The sequence below is a fragment of the Podarcis bocagei genome, assembly GCF_964188305.1.
Source record: "Podarcis bocagei genome assembly, chromosome: 4".
In the NCBI taxonomy this organism is placed as follows: Eukaryota; Metazoa; Chordata; class Lepidosauria; order Squamata; family Lacertidae; genus Podarcis; species Podarcis bocagei.
The window spans coordinates 71,454,828-71,471,928 of record NC_138128.1 but is presented as its reverse complement, the minus strand read 5'-3'; the positions used below and the strand labels follow the sequence as shown (position 1 = coordinate 71,471,928).

The 17,101-nt window shown below is 42.1% G+C and overlaps 1 protein-coding gene across 4 annotated transcripts in view; it reads right to left on the bottom strand.

Moving 5' to 3' along the window:
- The window catches only part of P4HA1 (prolyl 4-hydroxylase subunit alpha 1), a 30,405-nt gene extending 15,388 nt beyond the window's left edge, over window positions 1-15,017 (bottom strand). For all 4 annotated transcript variants that reach the window (XM_081189622.1, XM_081189624.1, XM_081189623.1 and 1 more), the window contains exons 1-8: window positions 14,749-15,017; window positions 10,188-10,309; window positions 8,604-8,700; window positions 7,923-8,074; window positions 6,541-6,678; window positions 4,721-4,963; window positions 1,695-1,903; window positions 1,374-1,550 (exon numbers count right to left, since the gene is read on the bottom strand). In XM_081189622.1, the coding sequence (XP_081045748.1) occupies window positions 1,374-1,550; window positions 1,695-1,903; window positions 4,721-4,963; window positions 6,541-6,678; window positions 7,923-8,074; window positions 8,604-8,700; window positions 10,188-10,309; window positions 14,749-15,002 (1,392 nt within the window). In that variant the 5' untranslated portion in view covers window positions 15,003-15,017. The remainder of the gene's footprint in view (window positions 1-1,373; window positions 1,551-1,694; window positions 1,904-4,720; window positions 4,964-6,540; window positions 6,679-7,922; window positions 8,075-8,603; window positions 8,701-10,187; window positions 10,310-14,748) is intronic.
- Between the last annotated feature and the right edge of the window lie 2,084 nt (window positions 15,018-17,101).

Here is a 17,101-nt window from a genome sequence, read left to right as displayed (position 1 = left end):
AAGTGGGGAAGAGTTACAGAGCGCTGGCGTGTGCCACTTACCTCTTAAGCACCCCTCTGATCAAGGCAACAAGGAACAACCTCTCCTTTCCCAAAGAGACGGTGCGAGTTAGGTTAAAAAAAAGCTTGCAACTCACATGCTTCTACCGGCAGCACCTATTCACAAATTGTTGATGGACTGGTGCTGACGAGGCAAAAACAGCGCATGAGAGACGCACATGCTCTTTCAACACAGCAGGCGTCTCCTTCTTTAGAAGATGAGAGGTCACCCCTGAAGGCACTTGCATCTAATAGCTAGCTCTTTAGTGCAACTTCTCATTTCTCAGATGGGGTGCCTGAAATCAATCTTTTGACCAAAGGGACAGACACACCCTGGTGACTAGGCTTGGGGGGGGGGGAGTTTGTGCCATGGCTGAGAAAATCTTTTGCCAAACTATTTGACCTGGGGGAATAAGTCATCTTTTCCTAAAAACCAAACCAAATAATTAATGTGTCCACATACAAAGTATAAACAAGATTTTACAAATAGGTCTAAAATGGATCAGTCATAAGTTTTCTATTTTTCCAAGGAAAGGCTATCGTTGGGGCCATTTTTAAAAGAATGAAAATCTGCACTGGGTGGCCGGTTGAGAAACTATGCCCTGCACTCAATCCTACACTTAAAACTCTTATCTTCCCTTAAGTTTACTTGGGAGTCCAGACTATGTGCAAAATGGCCATGTGCAAACTTGGGCCAAGTGAAACTCCATTCGGCTTACACACTATATTGTAACTTCATAATTGCAGAGTAACATGAAAACCCGTGATCTACCATCGTAGGCATTGTCACTTACAACTGCAGCTGAATCAATGCTTCTAAAGTGCTTTACAAACAGAATTAAAACAATTAAAAGAGTAGTGGTAGTAATATATTAATCCAAAGGAGTTATTTCTATCCAGAGGCAGTTCATGCATGCTGCAAAGATTGTCAAGTCCCGCACTATAGTTTTTCAGGACAAAAAGTCCTCCCCAGCTTAATTGCTAAGACCTGCAGAGGAAGTTAGGTCAGACTGTTTGTCAACCTAACCCGGTACTGCCAACTTTAGATAGCCGGTGGCTCACCTTTTCTTTATTTTAAATGAACTTTTAAAAACAATCCTTTTTAAAAGCCTTAAAATGCCAGGGATTTAACAAGGAATTCTGTATGTTGCAGCATGTGCTCTAACATGGAATTATTCTAAAGTGTCAGTTCTTAATGCAATTACAGAGGGAATATTTTATTACAGACTTATCCAAAGCAAAGCGTGCCATCATGAAAACAAGGCTGGCCAGGAGAGCTCATGCATTTGTAGTATCGTTTAAGTTATCATGGACAGATTGAGATTCTTTATTTACCCTCGGTTTTGCAAGCTCTTTGACAGTTTCTATTTCTTCGTCAGAGATTATTTCAACAAAGCGAACAATCCGAGGGCGGTCCCATTCATCCTCTTGTTTAACAGGGCCCAGTATGTACCTGGGATTCCCATTCCCATCGTAATAGCGGCAAAAAAGCTTCTTTTGTCTTCTTGGGGTCTGCAAGAAGCAAAATGTTCCCAAAAAGTTTGTAAACAAATGCATAAATATCTGAAACGATATAGCTATCTAGCTGAACCAGCAGATTTTCACCATCTATTTTAAAACCATGTTTATAAACTGTACATAAAAGATATTAATTACCATTTTGAGACCCTCCCCACGGCACAGCATTTCATACTTCTGTCTCTCTGGAAGATAATCTTTGGCAGGTCCCCTTTTCTGAGTTTTGTTTTCCTTTTCAGTCTGTCCATCAGTTTGGGCAATAGACTTGTTTGCTTCTTTTTCTTTTTCTTTTTCCATGATGTACTCGAAGTATTTCATATTGCCATTAGCTCTCTGGTGTTCTGAATCTATTAGAAAAGAAATGAGCCCCTTTGTGAAAGACTAACCATTCAACAAACTTGCTTTTCATGGTTAACATTTTCTTTTTAAGCATACGCTTAAATCTGAATATTGCCAACATCTAACTCACTCATATTCTGCCAGCTGTTTTAGTTGCATACTCTCATTAAAGAGATAAGTTCCTAAGTCAAACAAACAAATGATTGACAGAGTGGTATTTTCACAGCAGTTGTGAATCTTTCCATGAAACAACTCAGAACGAATGAACGCTTCTTTAAATCGCTCCAATCCTTGTAAACTAGGGCTGTATTACAGCTATGCTCACAGAAATTTTAAACTACAGTGGTGCCCTGCAAGACGAATGCCTCGCAAGACGGAAAACTCGCTAGATGAAAGAGTTTTCCGTTTTGGAGGTGCTTCACAAAACGAATTTCCTATGGGCTTGCTTCACAAGACGAAAATGTCTTGCGAGTTCTTGCGGGGTTTTTTTCCTCCCCCCCCCCCTTTTCTAAGTCGCTAAGCCGCTTATCAGCTGATCCAATAAGCTGATAAGCCGCTAAAAGCGCTAATCCTCTAATCTGTCAATGGGCTTGCTTCGCAAGACAAAAAAACCGCTAGACGAAGAGAATCACAGAACGGATTCTTTTCGTCTTGCGAGGCACCACTGTACTAGGAAAAATGTTTGTTGAGCTCTAGATGTTTGCAAGAAACACTCTTCCAGCAGATACGCTTTTTGTGAAACTGTAACACTACACTAGCACAGACAAGGCTACAAATGTAGTTGATGTGCTACCCTCTATTTGTTGTTGGATACAAGAATTGCCAATGGCCAGGGGTAATGGGAGTCCAACAGCGATTGGACGTCACCACATATGCTACCTCTGAAAGTTTACAACAACAACAAAAAGGACCAAAGCAGACATGAAGATTGAGGTGAAAATCTCAATAGAAAACACTTGGTGCACTATCATATTGTTTAAGACCCCTCTGGTAGTTTAACTCTGTAATAAAAAAGTGAAACTTTAGACACTTACACATTATTACAATTGACAAAAACAAAAAACAAACAAAACACCACTAACACGTTGAACAGAAGGTCATTATGCACCAAGCAGCAGTAAAGACCTGATCCTACTCATAAAGCACGATGCAATAGCAGATATACATTTATAAAGCCTTGCATGAATTAACGCACTATTTCCAACAAGTATTTTATGATAGCATAACAAGAATGTATTGCAGGCCAATGTGACAATCTGGGTGTTTTAGGAAAAGATGCTAGAAAAACAGAAGTTGCTACTATCAGAATGAACGTTAAGAGATGTGTCACTTTGGTTTTTTGTTTTTTTTAACAATCCCAAGCAAAGAATAAAGTATTATTATTGTTTATTCAGTTTATATACCACCTTTTATCAAAAGATCTCAGGACAGTGTACAACATTAAGAACACATTACAGAGCATTAATAATAAAAACGTAATAGAAATCATAGTATCAGACAACATAATAAAGTAATCGTAACAACAGAGCCCCACCCCACCCCAGCTTTAGCAAGCCATAGAGTAATTAATGGCTAAACGCCTGGGTAAATAAGTCTTTGCGCATATAAACCAATAGTAGCAATATAAATTAAAATAGAAGATGTGGAATCTAAAACTTTGTGCTTGAGCAGGAAGTGACACGGGGTGATTGGCTTTTGGAATCACTCCCCACATCTGAATCAGATTCCAATGAGAATACATTAGTCCCTTCCAGAATCGCAATGACAATCTGAAATGGGTCTTTTGGGGCCTGCAGCCTAAATGGGGAGAGCAAACAGGAGCAGCAGGCTGCAGGGAGGCTTCTAAGCCCTGCTGCATTCCCGTTTATGCCATCAGGAGCATACAGACGCATACAATCCTCACCTATTCAGAACTGATCTGATTTATGTTCAGACTTGTTTTGAATGCACAAAAGCTATCAGCTAATGGAAGCAGAGCCAGATTATCTTGCTCCCGGCTGCCCAATACAGAATGCCACTGCTGTTGGCACTAGGAAAAGCTATTGTTTTGAAGACAACTACTATTTAAGAGGGGACGCGGGTGGGGCTGTGGGTTAAACCACAGAGCCTAGGACTTGCTGATCAGAAGGTCGGCGGTTCGAATCCCTGCGACGGGGTGAACTCCTGTTGTTCGGTCCCTGCTCCTGCCAACCCAGCAGTTCGAAAGCACATCAAAGTGCAAGTAGATAAATAGGTACCGCTGTGGCGGGAAGGTAAACGGCATTTCCGTGCACTGCTCTGGTTCGCCAGAAGTGGCTTAGTCATGCTGGCCACATGACCCGGAAGCTGTACGCTGGCTCCCTCGGCCAATAAGGCGAGATGAGCGCTGCAACCCCAGAGTCGGCCACGACTGGACCTAATGGTCAGGGGCCCCTTTACCTTTACCTTACTATTTAAGAAGTTCACAACAATGCCTTTAACCCCGAGATAAATTAACTTTAAAAAAAGGAAGGCAAGTTTCCCACTCCCCACCTGCAGCCATTTGTACCTCTTCAAAACTTCACTGGAGAGGCGAGAGGGAATGGGAAATCCTTCCATGGACTTCCTTAAGTTAACGAATTACAGGGACAAAGCTTGTTTTGGTAGCAATTCCTCTCTCCTTCAGAGGCCCCCTCCCATCCCACACTGCTCAGGAAGATCTCCAAACCATCCAAGAGAAAGGGCGGGGGAGGAGACAGGAAGCAAAAATAGCACTAATCAGCAAACAGATCTTCGGTGCACAGTAAAATTAGTGCACAACATTAGTTACTGCAACCCACAGGAAAAATACAAGTTCTTTAACATACCCAACTCAAGAAGACGCTTGGTAAGCATCACGGCTTTCTCCAGATCTCCCTGCTGGTACACAGCATAACTCAAGTAGTCTAGGACAGAAACCTTGCCAATGGAAGGAGAAACCTCTCCATCATCCAGCTGTTTTAGAGCTTGCTCCATCCACAGTTCAGTGTGGTAGTAGTCTGCTTCTGTGTATGCAATCTTGCCCAGCTCAAAGCAATCCTCAGCTGTTAGAAATGTCTTATGTTTCACTCCTGTAGGAAACAAGAAGCCAATAATGTTGAATCAAGGTTGCATTTCTGAATCATTTGCACTGGTTTTCTTCTTCTTCTGAAGCTGCATTTTTCTATTTTTATTATGTGATTAATGACACCTTACAAAGCCTATAACGGAAAAAACAAAAGTTGCGCAAAATTCATGCTAACTATAGCTACTTAATTTTTACATTTTTGTATAGGCTGCAATTTACTGTAAATTAGTGCACTTACCACTTAATGTAGAAAAGCAATGACAAACCTAGACAGCATCTTAAAAAGCAGAGACATCCCCTTGCCAGCAAAGGTCCGTATAGTTAAAGCTATGGTTTCCCCAGTAGTGATGTATGGAAGTGAGAGCTGGACCATAAAGAAGGCTGATCGCCGAAGAATTGATGCTTTTGAATTATGATGCTGGAGGAGACTCTTGAGAGTCCCATGGACTGCAAGAAGATCAAACCTATCCATTCTGAAGGAAATCAGCCCTGAGTGCTCACTGGAAGGACAGATCGTGAAGCTGAGGTGCCAGTACTTTGGCCACATCATGAGAAGAGAAGACTCCCTGGAAAAGACCCTGATGTTGGGAAAGATGGAGGGCACAAGGAGAAGGGGACGACAGAGGACGAGATGGTTGGATAGTGTTCTTGAAGCTACCAGCATGAGTTTGACCAAACTGCAGGAGACAGTGGAAGACAGGAGTGCCTTGCATGCTCTGGTCCATGGGGTCACGAAGAGTTGGACACAACTAAATGACAACAACAACCACCACTTAATGTTATAATGATAGCGGTTTTTAGATAGGGATCCTAAAGACCACCAAGACAATCAGTCCAAAGAGTGTGCCCTACTAAACTGTTGTGTTTCCTAAGTCCTAGGATGTGGAATCTGCCTCCCCTTGCGCCGAGAGGGGCACATTCCCTCAGGGGTAATGTGCAGGGGAAAAGAGCCAAACACAGGTGGGGCAACTCACACTTTCAGTCAACAACAAACACACTATTGCTATTTGTACTGTGGGAAACTAATCCCAATTGCTCCAATAGGAGTGTTTGCCACGGTCCAATGCAAAAAACAGGCACTAAGGGCCAAATCTGGGTCCGGACCCTAGAAGGGGGTTAAAGAAGGGCTGTAACGTTTTTGTCTCCTACTGTTTCACAATCCAGAACCTGCAATATGCATTGCCTAAACAATTTTAATGGACCCTTTTTTGACAACACAAATTGCAGGGGGCCTTATCTAGATTGGGATCCTAGCATGGGAGTAATATAGACTTTAACTGCCTGCCCTCTGCAGTGATTTGGAAGTTGAACACAAATCATAGCTATGGTTTGAGCGAAAGAGTAAGCCAGTAATTAAAAAACACAAAAAACACACACATGCAAGCAAAGGGAGGGGAAGAGGAAGGAAAATAGTGGTACAGGTGGACGTAAGGTTCAGTCTATTAGCAACAAACCATGGTTTAATACGGTATGTGAAAAAAACTCTCCCTCCCTAATCACCCACACCCTCATTTGGTTTCTGCAAAGTCATTTTCTTAAAAGTCTTTCCCCATATACTTACAAAAATTACCAAAATTTTACCTGGGAGATTTCCCCTTGATATAGTGTCTGTATCCAAATTATACGTATCCTGGAGCCGTAAGAGAGCTTTGGCAGCACCAGTCTGATCTTCATCATTTGGGAAATACTGGCGTTGAATAGTCATGTTAGAAATGAACCCTAAAGAAAGAAAGAAGCTCTTAGAATAATAGAATTCTTAAGTATGGCGAGGGATGCTTGAAATCAGGGTGTGTGTGTCTGAAGGAAGGAGCAGGGAAATAGAGCATGTGGTGAAGGATGCTTGAAATCAGGGTGTGTGTGAAGGAGCAGGGAGAATTGGGCGTGTGGTGAAGGATGCTTGAAATTAGGGTGTGTGTATGTGTGAAGGAAGGAGCAGGGAGAATAAGGCATGAGGTGAAGCACCAGGGTGAAATCTGGCATCTCCTTGATTATTTTTGTTGCGCCAATTATTTTCATCAATTTTCCAAATTATTACAAATCTTGCCGAATTAATTCAATTTAATACGATTTTCCAAAACCAGCTTCCCACTCCCCTTATAAGATATGCTCAAGATGAACCCATTGCTGCTTATGTTCTCAATTAATCTCTAGATAACATGCCTCAATAACCGAACATATTACCCATCAGCTGCCCCTTTACATCTCTGAATACAGCAAAAAAATCAAGTAAACCTTCGTGTGTGTGTGTGTGTGTGTGTGTGTATGCGTGACATTTGAGACCAAATGGCCTGGGCGTATTTGGTCACTCCAAGGTGATTGCAGGGTCAAAGACACCAATATGAAGCCATGTGTATTTTACATACCATGACCTGTAACCTTTCTTGATGTATGTAGGAGGATGTTTAAAGATGCTTTGATGACTCTGTGTGCTGTGTGTTAGTAGCCTATATAAGCTTTGCTCTGATATACCATAGGGCAGTCCTTCCAACTATCAGCTGACTTGCAAGGCAATAGTTTTAATAAATGCTGGGTCTCTCCTGGATACTGGTCTTGAATTAGTTTCCTCGGTTCCGTGGTTTATTTAAAAGGTGACCCCCTCACTTGGGTAACTAACAAGGTGGTGCAGAAGTGAATTACACCTGAATTTTTGGTTTCCCCCTCCTCTCATTCATGTCATAAAACCACACAGCACAGTGTTGAAACTCTATTCCTATCCACCACAAAGACTTCTGGCTTCTAGCAGGTACCACAACACTAAGATGAGTTACTGCTGACACAAAATCCCAAATCTCACTGAGATTTCAGGTCTCCTCAGTATGAAATTATTGACCTTTTAGGAGACTAAAGTGGCTAAAGAGAACGGAAACCAGGGATTTTCTGGCCCACCGCTCACTGAATTATCCACTACCCACACAGCTCTCAGCATACAAGCTAGCCTTTATAACGACTTTTTAAAAGCCTACCATCAGACATATCCTTCAGGACTAGGTTCTCCAGCTCACTCCACTCTGTGTTAAGTCGCTTCATCAATTTGAATGCATTCACAGGATGCCCCAAGAATCCCTCTGGGTCTTTCGTTGCAGTGTCTGTCAGCTTATCCAGTTTCTCTGCCCACCTAGAGAGACAAAAGGCAACCTAAATATGTTTACTAAGTCACTTTCCGTGTGCCAACGTTAATGTTGTGAATTGACATCGGATACCTTGTATTGTTTCATGATCTAAAAGATAAATAAATTGCACGGTCTAAAGATAAATAAAAAGCACAGATTTTCAAAGCTAGCTCATAATGCAACTAGTTTTTAATAGTTTCTTCTCTACATTCTAAATGCTGCAAGTCACTTGGAGATTCCCTGTGTATCAAGCGACTAATAAACAGAATAATGTACATTTATTTATTTATTTATTTATTTATACATACATACATACATGTATACATACATTTCTGTACTTTTCCCAAAGGTTTGAAGTAAAGGAAGTAAAGTTCTTTTTATTATCCACAGCCCATATTTAAACTTTGGATGGCTTACAGCCAACATTTTGCAGAATTAGCAAATATTCCTCCGCCCACAAAAAGCCATATATTATTTGGCCTGGGGCAAATTTTTTGTCACCCACTAAATATTAATATTAAAGCCTGTACATACTTCTTAATCTGTTCCAGCTTGCTCTCTTCTGCCTTGATATAGTCTTTTAGCGAAGTCACCAGGTCTTTCTCCGTATTAATTAAGTCTGTCATGTGACCTAAAAAGATAGTTTAATTCACTCATTATGTCTATGATCAATTACAAAATCTTAACAATATGCTTTAAACAACAACAACAAAACCAACAAACCCAAATGCACAAGGAGTTTGCAATTACTTTACACTTTCTAATTCTTACAAAAAAGGTGCAACGGAAATATTTCTCCCTGCTATTCTTAATTAGTTTTGCCATGTAATCAGAATATATTGTCAGTAAGTTAACCAATATGTCTCAAGTAGAATGTAAGCTGCGAGGCAGCAGTCTGTTTCTCTGAACTAATGTCTTGCAAATATTGCAAAACCACTCCATACTCTCCCTGTGGATTGTGATTTTTCCACATTAGAGAGTTTCTCAGTGGCAGTTTTACAACACATTAAGAATTACTGGTAAGTTTATGCTATCAAGGATTCCCTTCCTCCCCAAATTGCTTTCTGTAGCACACAATATTGATATGAATAGCCAAGGAAAAGGGAATTCAGAAGTGGATACTGAGATGGTAAGAAGACTCATACCCTTTCCCACTCTTCTGGAAAAGCAAGTCACCTCCGCACTTTGAAACCCAAGTTGTCCCCCCAACTGATAAAACATCAAATCATGAATATAACACCATAAACCAAACATCCAACTAAAATATCCTTGCCATTTACTAGTTTCACATAGGCTTAGGAAACTGAGAAGGGTTGGGTTTGGAATTATGTTTTCAAGCGTCAAATATTTGTCACATTCCATTTATTAGCTATTATGCCAAAAATCTTCCTTTCAATTATATTATACAAACAGTGCAAGTTACCTTTCCCTAGGGCAACTTTACCTTTTGAAAAGTCAGTAGAACTGCTATTCGAAGTCAACAGGACTACTAATTTCTAAGAGCAACCGTAGAGTTGGCCATTTGCCCACAGTGGCTGGGGAAACCCAGCCGGATGGGCGGGGTATAATTAAATTATTATTATTATTATTAGGAATTATTCCTCTCTTCAGGCTAGAATCATGACCCAAGTAAACTTGTAACAATTGCCACATGCAAAAAGGGTTCCCCCTCCCCAATTTATTGGCAATGTTAAGTTAGGTGAGATATACAACCATATTACATGTTTAACCAATTTGAGTGCATGACCAGCAGATCTGAATACCTGAGTATGTATTATTAAGAGTTTCATAAATAAAATACAAATATTATGCTCCTAAATGTTCAGTACTACTAACTTCTTTTGCCAAGCACAGCACTGTTTCAGTGCTTTCCAATACCTATTTACTGATACTTTTTGCTGCCATGTTTCAAAGTTATCTGTGGGCATTTTTCTGATTTTTATTAAGTTTTCAGACTTTATTGTTGGCCATATTTTAGCTCCATTGTCTTCACTAGATCTTGGAAGGGCAACTCATACATGATATAAACGAACAATGCAACTCAATGAACCACTTCTGCATCACGATTGCTGAATCGTTTAAAAAATGCTTGACAGTTCTGCTCAAAAGTATTCTCACCAATGGAAGTGAAGAAATCTGTATGGGCATATGAAGAGGGAAGCACAACACAGAGGACTAGAAGGCAACATGATTTTGTGGGCATCATTTTTCTACTGCTCTGCTCTTGCCTTAACAAACGCCTGAAAGAGAAATAAAACAGCACTTTAAAAAATACGGCATAGTTTTAACAATTACGAGGCTCTTGAGAACAAACCAAAGGAGCCATTTACATGCTTCTAACAGAACCATGCACACAAGAAACCACCTGGGCAGCCAAGTCTCTTGGCAGATGTGCAAACAGCACCTCTGGATTGTCGCCAAGCAAACTGGGCTTGTAACACGTCAAGCATAAATGAGCGTCATCTCCCCTGCAGGACTTAACGCACATGAGTACCAACTGTTTCCCAGAGCTACTGATTGTACCGGCTGTGCTTGCACTACTTCTGTAAATCAAGAGGAGAGCAAAGGAGGTTGTTTCCAAAGCATCCTGGAGTTTAATCTCAGGAGTGCTAAAGGTAAAAGCAACTTACTGCCTCTGTCCTTTTTAAAGTCAAGTTCAATCTCAGCACTGTAGTGTTGATTATTTATTACAAACAGGTGGTAAATAAATGTTGTGAAATAACCAGACAAGGACCCTGGTGGCTGGGTTCAACTAAGTAGTTCCACTAGCAGGAGCCAGCTTATTCCCTCTCCCATGCCCCCCCTCCTTGAAATCGGCTCTGTGGCATAAGCAGAACCCCCAGAACAGTGCACAGCAGGCAGAGAGGAGAGGTCACTCTGTTGCCGCAACTGAATGTCTATTTGTCAGGGCGTTGGGACAAGATGACCTCCAGTGCAACAATAGCATTGCATTAAATGGTACAAATGAATTGTGTTAAATGTACAATTCAAGACCAGAAGGGTGCTGCTATACTTTCCCACCCATGGAAAGCCATTCCTGAAAATTTTCTTTTAGGTGCCGACAGAATAAAAACAACATGTCAGTGTCTGGAGGAAAGGAGATGTTGAGTTCTACCAACTAATATGAAAGATAGAATGAGAAAGTCTCTTAATTAGAATACATATCTGTCTGGAACTTTAGGGCCAGATAGCTTCCTGTCAACCACATCCATATTCCCATCCAACTGCTTTTGTCAATGTCTCCTGGTTTACCTTTATCCTCTCTACCTGGACCTCTTTATGAGTGAGTGTTGCTCATTCACATCCTTGCCTGGTTAATATTAGTGAGCCCTTGCTTGGTTCAGGCAATTAGCTCTCTACTGCCTACTATCCCCGCCTTAATATACCCCTTCTGAGCTTGTGCATCAAGACAAAGCTAAGAGATCAATTTTCTTCCATCCACAGAGGCACAGAAGGGTAGCTGACAACCAGCTGGCAAGCCAGCCTCAACCCCAGAGTACATGTTTTACTCAAGTCTGTGAGTTTATAATCCCCAAGTGGTTTGAAAATCACATGGACACATAATGTGGCCTTTCAAGGTAAGGTGGCATTACTGCCATGCCAGTAAACAAACAGAAAATGGCTTTCTAATGTATTACCAAGGCTTTTGGAGAGTAATTTCACAAAACTGGGATTCATGCGAATCTCAACCACATAACCCATTGCGAAAATTCACCTCACAAGTAAGAATAAAACTCACAAATACATTAGTGTATTTGTGAGAGGCATTAAGTAGGCTGATAATTTGTCAGGCAGCAGAGTTTCAGGGTAATACAACTTCCCAGTAGTATTTTATATTTAGAAGAAGGCCTCAGTTATGTTGAAGTTGGAAGCTGCCGTTGCCGTTAACTATCCAGCTCTTAGAGATGAAATAATTTCAGGAATGTCAGGGCACTGGAAGCTTCCCTTTAAAATAACAGGGAGAAACATTTGTGCATTCATAGTAATGGGCTATCAGTCAAAATGTCTATTATATTGTTTGGTCTCAGATATACCGTAAATCCCATCTGAATCTGCATCACACTTATACAACAGAAACTCACGTTTTTAAGAATAGCACAGGCATACAGTATTAAACAGCTGGGCAATGAAGCACATGGAATGTTCCCAATCATTTCCATTATCGCTACTGGACAATTAGTAGCTGGACACACCTCCCATGCATTAGCAGAGAATATAACATACAGGGTTTGTGGCCAATGCTAGTCCTACTCAGAGTAGTAGACCCACTGAAGTTACTAGACATGATGAACCTTGGTCCTTTAATTTCAGTGATCTACTCTGAATCGAACTTAGCTGGATAAAACACATAGTAGTTGTAAAACAACACATGAGGGTTACGTAGGGTTTTTATTTTTATTTTCTGGGCCTCCCAAATAGATTAAGCCCCTGTTGTAAACAGAAATTGCAACATTGCTTGTTTACTTTAAGGGTACAAATCCTTTCAAAGCTCTTACAAGGGAAATCAAAATACATTAATGTAATCACAATAAATCAGGTATGGGGGAACAACTAAAACTCCTGTAAGCCCTTTGGCCATTGGCCATGTTTGCTGGGGCTAATGGGAGCTGTAGCTCAGGGACATCTGGAGGGCTCAAGGTTCTCCACACCTGCAATAAGTAAATACCAAAATGCAGCAAGCGATTAGGACCCTTCCAACATAGGGCCTGTGGGAGAATAGGAGAGAGTTCAGATGAAGCAGTCACTGATGTTTTCTTCACATGCTTCCTTCATTCTCGTGAAACTTCTCTCAGGACAGTTCAACTAGAGAAGACACGGAGTGTCTTTTTCACCTACCTACCTTTGTATTCTAAAACTGTTTCAAGAGTTGCACCCCGTTCCAGTATGGAAGTGATTTGGTGGCATGAGCATAGCACAGCCTTTGCTAGGTGGTCTTTTTAGATTATTTTATGCAAGGAAAAAAAGTTATACAGCTTGCCTCTAGCAATTTAAATCAGCTTGGCTACTAAGAGAATATTGTGTACGTCGATGCTGGATCTCTTGTCCATAAAGCCTCTTACGCCACACGAGTTTCAGGAAACCCACGTTTACTTCACTGCTGAAGTCTCATATTTAGACTTCGAGTAAGTTCGACAAACTTTTGAATGACCCAAGTGTGATGCAATATTCCTCAGACACTCAAAAACATTTGAATGCTGATCAAATAGCACAGTCCCTGATAAAATTAGCCAAAAAAACCGACTCTGCATATCCCCTACATCGAAGCTCATATTTTTTCATGTCTGTGTGAGCTGCTTAGAAATGCATTCTATTCATACTTAGCAAGCATGAGCAACCAGTCAGCATAAATAGCTTCTCTCCAAAAGTTTGTGAAGCGAGCAAAAGGTTGATGAAAAAAATGCTACTGCCACGTATTTCACCCTCCCCCACTCACGTAATGGACACTCAAAAATCTTCCCAAGTGAAGTCTAACAGAAAGTACCAGAGCCTTATCGAAACAGTCAACTTTCTGTGTAAACAGCCCTCTTTCTTATTGGCTCTTCAGTCCCTTCTTGCAGTTTTGTACCCTCTTATTTGCAAAGAGATCAATTTACAAAGGGGAAGGGAGAGAGGTAACCATTGCTTGCTTAGGAATTTCCGCACAAACCAATCCTGCTCCACAAGTTGTATAACACGCTTAAGAAATAACTGGAAACTAAGGCATGTTTGGCTAAGTAAAACTTATTCTCTGGTTAAGTCGTGTATTTTGTTTTTTTAAAAGTTTCAACTGTTAGGCCTTGCATGAATACCGATATCAGGAGAAGCAGCACCGCAGGCAAACTTGGATGAATATCATCCGCTCAATGAGTAACAGCCAGAGATGGAGATTCTAGAAGGAAGGAAGGAATCAAGTTTCTCTCATATACTACTCTCAGGATATGCTACTGATTAAAGCAACTCACGCCACTTATTATAGGGCAAAATGAACAGCCTCTGAAGCTCAATTGCTGAAGAGGCTTAGGAACAATCTTGAGGGTGAAGAGGGAGAGGGGGGGGGGGGAAGACCCGCATCCACGTCAGCCCCAAACCCATTTTTCCCTTGGGGCACAGACATGGGCGGATCTGTGCAAGAATTTTGACAAGACTGGGCTGCCCTGGGCGAGTTGCTACTAGGCAAATATTTCCAGGAACTTTTTAAATTTTATTTTGGGGGGAGGGGAGAGGGGCAGAGAGCGCTGTGCGCCAAGTCCATCGCACTCAGTCCATCGCACATCAGCAGCGTAAAAGAAAGGGAAGAGAAAGTGCCTGGTGGAAAGAGAGCCGGGCGGATTCCCCAGCAAGAGGGCAAAAGGGGATTTATCCAGGCAACATGCCTTTGGTGGTGTGGTGGGGGAAGCAAAGAGGGGAGCCCAGCAAAGCAGCCACAAAGGAGGACTGTTTGTTAAAAAGCACACTTGTGTGGATTGTGTGCTTTGTTTTAAAAATTAAAAAAAAAATCAGTGTCTAAAATAAAATAAAAAGTACGACATACTTTATGGGGAAGTTAGCTGCTGCGGTTGCTGCTGCTGCTGCTGCAAAGCCAGGCATGCCAGCTATTTCCCTTCCCGTGGGAAAAGGAATGGGAAAAGATCCTTCCATGCACGCGACCAGGAGTTGGGGGAAGTGGGTGGGAAATGGGAAGAAAAGCCCCTGCACGCACCTCGGAGAAAAGCCGCCCAAGCTGCTGCTCCTGCTGCCGCTGCTGAGCCCTGTACGCCTCTCCGCCCGGTCCGGGACTGCACGCAGCAAGGCCCCTTTCGGAATGCTTATGCGGGCCGGGATCCCGCCCACCGCCGGCCCTGGGAGGCGGCCCCTTCGGAGCGCGGCCAGGGAAGCGGCCGCCCGAGCTGTACGTGAGGCCGGGCACAGCAGCAGCGCCCCCGGCGAATGCGCAGGCGCGAGACCTGGCTCCATCCCCTCCTCTCTCCTCTTCTCGTGGGGGACAATTAGCGCCTTGAATTAATTGGGAAATGTTTTTTTTTTCCGAGGGGGGCGCGCGCGGCGGAATTGCCCATCGAACACAGCGGGGCTCCTTATGCAGGCGGAAACATGCCCAGGGGGTGTGCCGCTACGTAACGGGGCGAAAAGAGTGGGGGAAAGAGCTTTAATTTTTAATTTTTTTTAATTCATCAATAGCGCTGAAAACGCTCCTACGTCGCCAGGCTTCTGCAGACAAGAAAGTGTTTTGTAGGGCATAATGGGTAGCTCAAAACGGACTGATCATTTCATGGTTTCATGGATTGCTCTAGGGGTGAAGGGTTGCTCAAGATTAATACCGTAAGCGTAAGTGGGTTGTTCAGATACTGCCAATCATGGGTTATTAGCAACAGGGTTTTGTTTTGGATTCCACCCCCCGAAAAGTTCAGTCTGGATGAACTAGAATTAATCTGGAATAAGGGGCTGGCATTCTGATGCTGAAGCTTGCAGGCATGAGGAGTACCCACCCCACAATCAGCGCCCATCAATAATAATAATAATAATAATAATAATAATAATAATAATAATAATAATAATAATAATAATGGTGTGCTGGTATCTTAATGCCTGTTTTGTATATTCAGGACATTACATTGGGACCGACTCCAGCAGTAACTGCTGCCTTGTGAGATTTGCTTCCATGGTTGTGTTAGTAGTAGTACAGTAGTACCTCTAGTTAAGAACTTAATTCGTTTTGGAGGTCCGTTCTTAACCTGAAACTGTTCTTAACCTGAAGCACCACTTAGCTAATGGGGCCTCCTGCTGCTGCTGTGCCACCGCTGCACGATTTCCTGAAGCAAAGTTCTTAACCCGAGGTACTATTTCTGGGTTAGCGGAGTCTGTAACCTGAAGTGTATGTAACCCGAGATACCACTGTAACAACAACAGTAAGAACCATGTAATTTGCTCAGTCCATATAAATCCTTCCTTCTGGTGTCACCAGTGTGGTGTGGGACTTAACTACACAGAAGCAACTCTTACTTTGGGGTTTTTTAAATAATGAAAAGGCGTATTTGTTTTTCCTTTAGGAGGATGCTCCATGGGGATGTTCCCCATAGTATGACCTAGAACGGTATTCATTAACATTCTTAGACCAGACCCACCTTTAGCCCAACAGTAGCTACTTCAGATATTATATGTGCACACATGGTCCACACTATGGAAGTGGCAGTGGAGCTGCACAGCTGGCCCTGTCCTCAGTGTTCTCACACTGAGCATGGGACATCTCAGCAATGACTGGGGTCACAGTTCCCATAGAACCCTACGTGCATAGGCTTCCCCTGCTCAGAAAGCCACACTCAACAGGTGGATGTTATGGTGCAGCAGGTGGGAAATCACATGTTGTTGGGGTCAGGACCATCTGCGGGGGGAACAACTTCACACATATAGTCCACATCTGCACTATATTTTAAGGCACTATGATACCACTTGGTTTCCCCCAAAGAATCGTGAGAACTGAAGTTTAAGGTTTATAAGCAGTGCTAGGAGACTGCTGTTCTCCTCACAGAGCTACAATGGTCTGAGGGGAATAGAGGTCATGTAACTGATAAATCAGCCTCATATAACCAGTATGCTTAACTCTAATTAATGCACTAAGGAGTTAAAGCCATAGAGTAGCCTGTCCTTTGTTCTCCCACTTGCACCAAGTGATGAGGTCAAAGCTGAATGCTCCAAGCTTAGACCGCTTGGTTTAAGCAAACCATCTTTGTGTTTCTATACAAATAATTTACCTCTTTTTGGAACCTCAGTTAAACTGCCTGTGTTTTGTAGTGCTGTATGGGAAAGCACATGAATATGACCTTTGGAGAGTTTGTAAGTAAAGCATTTTTTAACTTCCCAAATGTGTAGTCTCTTTCTATGCTAAGGGAAGTGGGGGACTCTGGAAGCAACTTGTAAGGGTTAAAGGTCTAACAACCTATATTTCCAAACTTTACTTTGGTGCATTTTTGTGATTTTAAATCTCTGTTGGGGCTTCTTCACCAAAGAGTACTTACCCAAAAAACTGGATCTTAGGCAGCCAGGGAATTCTCCTTTTT